Source organism: Sinocyclocheilus rhinocerous, unplaced genomic scaffold, assembly GCF_001515625.1.
Source record: "Sinocyclocheilus rhinocerous isolate Xijiao unplaced genomic scaffold, SAMN03320098_v1.1 scaffold336, whole genome shotgun sequence".
NCBI lineage: Eukaryota > Metazoa > Chordata > Actinopteri > Cypriniformes > Cyprinidae > Sinocyclocheilus > Sinocyclocheilus rhinocerous.
This window is the reverse complement of record NW_015660498.1, coordinates 298,055-307,632: the sequence shown is the minus strand read 5'-3', so window position 1 is coordinate 307,632 and position 9,578 is coordinate 298,055. Positions and strand designations below refer to the sequence as shown.

The following is a 9,578-nucleotide window of genomic DNA, read 5'->3' as shown; positions in this document are numbered from 1 at the left end:
TTTTAGCGCTGGAGTGTCAGGTATTGAATGCAGTGGAGATCGTCCGCTGACCCTCCGTGTACCACCTTTGGCTCTGCCCCAACAAACACACTCGCTTCTCATTGTACCTGTCTAGTGGTTTATAAGCTCCCATGCCTTCTGAAACAAAAATCAATCAGCATTCCTGATGGAAAGTCCACATTACCATCTGAAGACGTCTTCATTTCCCGTCTCGAATGCCAGGTCCCTAGCTTTTGGCCCTTCATGAATATGGTGTGGTCCCGACGAGGGACACGATGGGGTTGTGGAGGGGTCAGTAGCACATTATGGGAGTCCTGGACAAGGACAAGTGTAATAAAAATGCAAATCACAGGTAAAGCTTGGGCGACCCGACCCCCTACACCCACATAATACACTTCCCACCTGTGGCTAAATCTGGGTCACGACGTCTTCACTCAGACTGAGAAACACGAGAGCGAGAAAATCAAAGTGTCTGTGAGATGCTGAATAAGTGAAGTGACATTTATAAGGTCTTTGTTGTTTTCCGTTTAATCATATTTAAATGTGAATACAAACTGGCCTCACAATAGTACAAATCATTTATTTGTGAACATAAATGCGTAGATTAACCCATTAATCCCCAAGGTTTTTTTTTATTTTTATTTGTTTTCTACGAGACAATAAATAATTAGAATAATTTGTTATAAATAATATATAATAATATAAATATTTGCATTAGATTTAAATGTAAATGCAAACTGGCCTCACAATAGTATAACTAATATAGTTATTTTGAACATAAATGAGTAGATTAACCCATTAATGCTGAGATGTATGTTTGTTTGTTTGTTTGTTTGTTTGTTTGTTTCATCTATCCATCAGTTTTACCAGATATATCTTAATTAGAATCATTTGCATTTGTTAATAATTTGTAAAAAAAAAAAAAATAATAATAATAATAAATAAAATACATAAGTAAAACAACTATGTATTTGCTTTTAAAATAGCAAACATTAGGGTATTTTGCTCATTAAAGTAACACCCTAAATGAATGAAATTACATTCATAAGGTTTTCATTATTTCCCATTTAAACATATTTAAATATAAAAACCAATGAGACTAATAATATAACTAATATATTTATTAATGAGTGCATTAGTTTTTTGTTTTTTTTTTAATTATTTGAATTTATTTTCTACCAAAGGTGTCTTAAATAGGATCATTTTCATATGTGTAATAAATAAATAAATACAATGATTTGCATTTGAACACAATTTATTGACACTAATGCATTATAATTTTTTTTTTTTTAGAAAACAATTGTTTTAGTCATAATTAGAATAATTATCAATTTAAATATTTGATATTCAAACAAACTAATGTTGCCATGTGCATTTCTGAGTAAACAAATATTTCCAGATGAAAAAACTAAAACAAAAAAAAACATTTGGCACCCTTACCCCTCGGTTTACAGTAAATGGGTTACAATAAAGATAACTTGCAAGCAGATCATGAGTCATCACTGAAACCATGAGAATAGAGATAGATCAGACACTGATAGTCCAATAGGCTCACTTATGGGGCTGTAATGAAGTCCCAAGACAGTGTTACTGATCCCTGGTAATATTGACCCGAACCAGATTCGACCGTTCAGGACAATGAGCCCAGAATAGAAAGTGCTGTTATGAAGAGGACATTGGGGAACCAGGAATGGGCTTGTATTTCACAAGCTGTGGCGTAATGGAACCAGTGAGAGGAGCTTAACATGCGTCATGAGGGCCATCTCTCTCTCCATCTCCTCACGGGGATACATGGCACATTTTGTGAGTTAATTTATCACAATACGATCGGGTTTTGGAGCACAGATAGCCACTGACAGGACCAGATGGAAGTGGCATAAAAATCATGCAGAAGTTCAGTCAGATGTCATTAGGTGTGTTTACATGCACTGAATCCAATCCAATGTCAGATTCTGAAAGATTCAGATTCAGTTTCCGCATTCAGAACTGGAGAAACTCACCATGATAATATCACCAGAGCCACTGCAAGTACAGCACTTGCTCAGCAATGGATCCTCTGCAGTGAATGGGTGCCGTCAGAATGAGAGTCCAATTATTGTGGTTATCCGCGTTATTGTGGATTATAAACTCGTATTTTGGCCTGAAGCAATGGTTGGAAGTTAAAAATATCTTGATGGATTTGTTTTTTACAAAACACACAGCTTTTCAATTTGCACTGAATCCAATCCAATGTCAGATTCTGAAAGATTCAGATTCAGTTTCCGCATTCAGAACTGGAGAAACTCACCATGATAATATCACCAGAGCCACTGCAAGTACAGCACTTGCTCAGCAATGGATCCTCTGCAGTGAATGGGTGCCGCCAGAATGAGAGTCCAATTATTGTGGTTATCCGCGTTATTGTGGATTATGAACTCGTATTTTGGCCTGAAGCAATGGTTGGAAGTTAAAAATATCTTGATGGATTTGTTTTTTACAAAACACACAGCTTTTCAATTGACAATATGTTGATTGATGGTCTGGAGTGGTGTGGATTATTGTGATGTTTTTATCAGCTGTTTGGACTCTCATTCTGACGGCACCCATTCACTGCAGAGGACCCATTGCTGAGCAAGTAATGCAATGCTACATTTCTGCACATCTGTTCCAATAAAGAAACAAACTCATCTACATCTTGGATGTCCTGATAGTGAATAATTTCTCAGAAAAAAATAAAATAATTTTTGGGTGAACTATTCTTTTAATATATTACGTTTGACCCAAACATAAAATTGTGTGTTTTTTTTTTTATTATTATTATGATTCTTTTAATTTTGATTCTTTTTGACCGAGCACCTGTTATGTTTATATGTTTATGTTTGTATAACTAGTTATGTTTCTAGTTATGTGCACGCACTACTCCGAATTGAAACTTTAAAATAGTCATTATACTTGCAATCCTGTTTACTGCTGATGCCGCAGAAATTCACTCACTTTTATTTTGAGTTTTTGGGGCATTTGTCTGCTTGTGCTCTGATGGTAGTAGGATGCAGGAGACAGCTGAGGCCAGCCATAGACTTTAGCATAAATATTTGTGCTCAGACTCCACACACATCTCCTGCATAGGACGCTTGAAGCTCTCTCTCTCTCTCTCTGTGTGTGTGTGTGTGTGCATACTAGAGAGAGAGAGAGAGAGATTCTTCAACAGCCTGCAGGCATAGGACATCACCTAACTTCACCACTTATGACACTTTTGCAATTGCAAAGAGTTTTTTTTTTCTTTCTCTGCCTTTTGAAGCTGTGTGTGTGTGTGTGTGTGTGTGTGTGTGTGTGTGTGTACTAGAGAGAGAGAGAAATTCTTCAACAGTCTGCAGGCGTAGGACATCACCTAACTTCACCACTTATGACACTTTTGCACTTGCAAAGAGGTTTTTTTTTTCTCTCTTTCTTTCTTTCTTTCTCTGCCTTTCTTTCGTTTTTTTCACTCAACCGTAATGGAAAATTACCTCAGTCAGATATGAAAATTACCCTTTTGAAATCCCCAACTGTAGGTGCCTTCAAACCCACAGATACACCGTGTTTGTGTAACCTGACAACCATTTTCAGCATTTTTCAACTGCATAGTGCAAAAAAAAAAAGAGATATGACTCCCAAACAAACTCACAAAAATCGACTTCATGTTATATTTATAATTATATGCATATTGAATGTACCCATTAAATGCATTATTTTTAGCAAGATCAGATTCTTTATAAACAAGTGATGATGTAAAGTGCACTAGTGTGTGTATGGGTGAAGCGTGTGATGACATGCGGATCTAAAGCAGACAAAGGTGAAGGCAAGAGAGGAACCACCTGCAAACGTGAACGTACTAGTGCTGAATGATGTCTAGAACACACGGACCTTGAACATCGTGTGCTTGTGTGTAGTCCGTTGTGGACATTAGGAGAATGAAACGTTTAAGCCAAAATCATTCATGCACCGGTCAATTTTAAGCTATTTTGCTTCTATAACTTCTTTCAATATGTTGAAAACTTCAATATGTTGAATCCCATCTGTAAAAACATTTAATATGTCAACAAAATGAAACAAGCATTTTGAAACTTGCTTTAGGTTTTTAGATTTCTATTCTGAGAATGAATGAAAATGAGTGCATGCATAATTAGTTATCTGTTAGTTAACATGTTGACCCTATTCACCTGCAGTGTTTTGCCTTGAGAAGTGATGCACTGCTAATGTTTCATTGATCTCACTCAGACCAACATTACCTAGAGCCTCATGAATTTAAATATATTCATAATCAACATATTGAATATATATATATATATATATATATATATGAGACCAAGTATTTTGGTCCCCCCAACTCCACATTGAATTGGACAGAATGTTTTGGATGCCGTATGTGCAAATGTAAAAGACAGAAACTGCATCTACACATACTGGATGCATACTGGAATATGATATGTGTCTAAATAAAAAATGCTGATTGACAGAATATCTGACCACCGTGACCGACTAACACTATTTATCGACTCAGAACACAGACATTTCCAGACCTAGTTACCAAAAGACAATAGTATATGCAAATAGTGCACACAAAATAACAAGGTCAAAAAAGTGACTTTTCTGATTATGCACAAACCACTGACTCTTTCTTTCCACAGAAGTGAGACCCGTACAAAGATTTTCAGCTAAATTGTGAAATCTATTACTCATACCTGGTGAATCCCCGCCAAGTTCAAATGCATCAGTGTAGGAACAATTTTGAAAAGCGGGCATGGACAACTTAAGGTACAAATCTTTGATAAGTAAGAATATTTCCCAGAAAAAGGGGATACATGTAGAAATTTCTAAAACTTATAATAATCGCAGCGACCTCTGTGAAGAAAACACCAAATTTCCAATAATTTATATGTGCATAAAAATGCAATTGCAATGCATATCCATAACCTACTCACATATATGCAAAAGATGCTTATAAACAGCATAATTAAAACATTAACTTGCATTTCAAAATGTCTTAGTATTTGTTTTTTCTCTCTTTCTTTTTAGTAAGCAATGGAAGCAAGAACAGCTGAACATCTGTATGAAGCAGTGACATGATATGCACAAATGTACTTATTTGATCAGCGACTTATTCATTTTATGTCAACATTTCTTTCGTTTTGCATTGGTTAAAATCATAAAACTCAGTTTATTTTGGTTTAAATTAGATTTTGACTCACACATTAAAAAAAAAAAGCTATTACTGTGGCAGTACTCTAAGGTCCAAAAGTTAAAAGGTACATCTTTGTACTTTATTTACCCCTAAATGATACATATTAATACCTTAAAGCTGCACATTAGTACTTTAAAAGTATTTATTAGTACCTTTTGAAAGTGACAGCTTTTGTACCTTTTATTCTGAGTGTGTAGCCTCAGACTTTTGGACCCCACTGTACGTATGGTATTTTTATGCTTTGGCAGTATAAACCCATATCTGTATAGTCAAGAAAGCACCTTTGGATCTCGACAGAGAGGACAGACAGTCATAAAAAGAAGAGACGGCTCTTGCCATTTGTAATTTATTGTACTGTGAGGTTACATGAATGGACTCAGTGTGCCCGTTTTAGTTCTTACGTCAGGGGCCTTTATTAAGGGTCGTCGCTGCACTACATATTCCCGTCCCCTTCCTCAGAAGAGCCCGTGGTGCATGTAAAGCCCTGACATATGACGGCCAAAGGCGCCGCGCGCTAATCTTAAGTGTGAGAATCTTTTGCTCGATGAAAAACTGCAGCTGTGGTATTTATGATGATTAGCAATGAAAGAAACGAGCTGCTCATTTAACCAAGACTCATAATAAACAAAACCACAAATCTGCCGCAAAGCCTGCAGAGCTGCACAGAGAGAGCAAGGTGATAGTTGCATGCGTTTGCAACTTCATACCTGTGTTTGTGCGAGCGTTGGGTTGGGTGTGTCTTCCTTCATGCTACTTTGATTCAGAATTATTGCCGTAAGATTAATTTTGAAATAACAAAGACACACATGAATCATTTTCTCCACATATATTTTAATAACATAACAATTTAAAGTACAGTAAGAAATAGAAGCTACTGTTTATAAAATTCTCCAGCGGAACATAATGATGGGCCAGCATCAGCCTTATCTATACAGAACTGTATAAGCAGACAGGTATTGAAATTCCTTACATTTTTTTTTTTTTCATATAAAAGAAAATTCGCTACATTTTGTCCTGCGCTACCTTATTCCCCCACGAAAGCACCAGCTGTCTGCATCTCATGTTTCAAAGTTTATAAAATATAAATTATTGAAAAATATCAAAATGTCTGTGAACTAAATACATTAAAATTCTCATTTTAACAGAAATATAAAATATACAAAATAAGGCAAAATTGTGGGGAAATAAAAACAACACTCGTCAATATGAATATGCATGTATGTATCTGTCAAAAGTGTTCATTTTCACACAAAATGCACCACTTTTATAATCAAGGCAAAGACTACATTATGATTTGGACCTTGTCAAATAATAATAATAAAAAAAAGTCATGCTGGCTATCTTTTGTGGTTTTAACAAACTCACGCTTTCTTCTTGTTATTCCAAAGAGACTTTTAACACTACAAACTGATTGTTCAGGTGATGTAGCACTTTTGTTGTTGCTGTTCACGGCAGGACGGTTGCGACTGAAACCCGCTCATCTCTGAATTAAAGACTTTTATTCTGAGCTCTCATGAATGTGTTCCCAGTTTATGGTTTAATCTAGCCGTTTTATGAAATGTTATCTGTAAAAATAGACAATTCCAAAGCTACACCAATCAGGATGGGTAGCGTTCTGCCACTGTAAACAATACGATTTGTTTTCCTAGATCAACGTTCTTTACTTTGGCTTTTCCCACAAGGTCTCGTGTTCGAGACACTTCCCACAGACTGAAATGCTGTGCTGAAGAAAACACAAACTGAATGTTGCTGCCATTCGGTTTTTTAACCTGTAAAGTATTGAAAATACCGGTAACAGATTTGACATTTCATGTGCAGTTTCTCCAAATAGCTAAATTTAAAGTACGTTATTCATTTCATGGACACTGTAATATAACACTGGCTTAAGTTACACCCTGCAATGACTAAAATAGTCCATAATACTGCAGTTAAACGAACCATTCTGAAACGTACTCCCATTTTCGGTTATGATCTTGTGACGCTTGTTAGCCAGTAGCAGCACACATCATCATCTTTAAAGCTGCCCAAAGTCTCAGCACGATCTGGTCTTCCTCCAATCTTAACATTATATCAGCCACTAACGGTAACACTTTCACAAACCATCAGGAAAATCAAACGCAGCCCAACGGAGCCTTGGTTTCTGCTGCAGAATCCATCTCACGTACTTTGCCAATCCAGACGCATGCTGAAGTGTGCACTTTTCAACATGGCTAACGCCGCCACGTCTGTCTCAAAGTTAAAAGGCCTCACATCGCTCTTCTCAAACGTCTCGGCTTTATGGCTTCTAGCGCTGCCAGCGAACCGTTTGAGGCCCGGTTGAGTGACATTTCAGTTGTCACCAACCCACACGTTTCAGTCAACCTTGAGAAAACACGGTAAGTTCATAAACGCAATGTGCTATATTAAGGCAAAGCTTTGGCAAAAACCCTTCACGTACAAAGAAACCGAGGCAAGAAATGTTTGATGTCTTTTGTCTTAATACAAGTGATAAAACGACACCTCGTTTTCACCACAAGCGTGTCACCGTTGAGAAGCCAACGGCCGCTTTCATTTGCGTCTCTCACTCACACTCTCAGTTTGACTGAGGTACGTCTCTTTCAACTGAAAAGGGCGGTACTCTGGTGTCTATTTTGATCTGGTGATCAAAAACTGCGTTTTCAGCTATGGACACTGTGGTAAGAACAAGCCGTAACCGACCGTGACCTTAAAAGAAGCGGAGAGACTATCTAAGCACAGTTTGACTTCAATAAACCTTCATATGGAAATGTACAAAATGGTGCAATCTCTGTCCGGACAGCATCGCAATACAACAAATTAATACTGACACATATAGATCTTTAAGAAACTATCAAAACAAATAAAAAACCTTTGTTATTTTGGTCCGGCTGAGAACTCTTCCTCGTGGTTGTGTATGCGAGGAGACAGAAACAGTATGTAACTCAATCGTAAATATTTCCGCGATATTCCTCTTGTCTCTAATTTTGGCAACGTGTTTAATAACAGGAGCATTCAGTCCAAGAAATGTCCATCTAATTGTCCTCTGTTCCTTCCTGGTGTTTGTGCTACTGGGTCAAAACAGAACTTAGAGTTTTCCCTTCCTGCAGAGCTATAAACAATACAGACGCGCAAAGTCTACGGATTCTAAACTTTGGTAAATGTCCCGATGCTTCTTTTGTTTCCTTCCCATGTGAGCTCAACACAAGACTGGACCACGACTAAGTGTTAAGATGGAATGTGATTGGACCCGAAAATGGTCGCCCCGTTTTCTTTTCCAGGGTCTGTGAGGGACTTTTTCAGCCTTTTTTTTTTTTTCCCAAACTTTTGTCCGAAGTTTACTCATCCGAGTCGGGCTTGACGTCTAACATGGTGAGGAGCTCTTCGGGAGTGTATCCCAGCAAGCTTTTCAAGTCACACACAAAGCGGTAGACGTAGCGCTTGCCGGACGTCTTGTGGATGATGTTTTTGTCGTAGTAGTAGCGCAGACCGCGACTCAACTTCTCGTAGTTCATCTTGGGCTTGTTTTTCCTCTTGCCCCATCTGCGTGCCACCTAGAGGTCAGGGAGACACGGGTCAGGATCATGAACACACACAAAGAATCGTTCGCTAAATATCCGGCTGTTCATGAGATTCATTTGTGTGTGCAACCATGCTGCTCTCTTACTTGCAGTGGTGGGACCGATGTATAGTGATTGTATCAGATACTACTAGAGATCATTGGTTTTCAAACGATAAATGGCAATGTGTGGTTGGCGTGTGATGAACAGCAGCCAGCAACACACTCATTATTTAATATTTGAATTTACCCAACTAGTATACATATACAATACATGTAACTCATTTACAATACATATAACTCATTTTTTTTTTTTTCTAATAATAGTTTTATTTCTACTTTTTACCAATATTGATTCAAATTGGCTCTGTACTTTCATAATATAAGCATTTAAAAAAACTAAAAAAAAAAACTTTATTGTCTGTTCTTGTTATTGTATCAGCTGTATAAATAAATAAATAAATAAATAAAGTAAAAATACATATTGGTCAATTTCTAATACCAAATGATTTCCACATTGTATACACATATTTATTTAGTATGTCAATGCATTTTAAAGATATAGCTAGTCATTGCCGTAATGCCAGTGTTATTATAGCATCACTGAGATATTATAGTTTTTAATAATATTTTGAAGGCAAGGCAAGGCAAGGCAAGTTTATTTGTATAGCACATTTCATACACAATGGTAATTCAAAGTGCTTTACATAAAAGAAAAGAAAAAAAAATAATCACAACAATAAAACAAGGAATTTAAAAACATTGAAAATGATTAAAACAATTGATTTAAGAAGTTTAAAATGAATTTAAAACAGTTAAAAATAG

At 36.7% G+C, this 9,578-nt stretch overlaps 1 protein-coding gene across 3 annotated transcripts in view; it reads right to left on the bottom strand.

Moving 5' to 3' along the window:
- Positions 1-6,395: 6,395 nt before the first annotated feature.
- The window catches only part of ets1 (v-ets avian erythroblastosis virus E26 oncogene homolog 1), a 27,682-nt gene continuing 24,499 nt past the window's right edge, over positions 6,396-9,578 (bottom strand). For all 3 annotated transcript variants that reach the window (XM_016534204.1, XM_016534205.1, XM_016534202.1), the window contains exon 8: positions 6,396-8,748. In XM_016534204.1, coding sequence (XP_016389690.1) covers positions 8,533-8,748 — 216 coding nt within the window. In that variant the 3' untranslated portion in view covers positions 6,396-8,532. The remainder of the gene's footprint in view (positions 8,749-9,578) is intronic.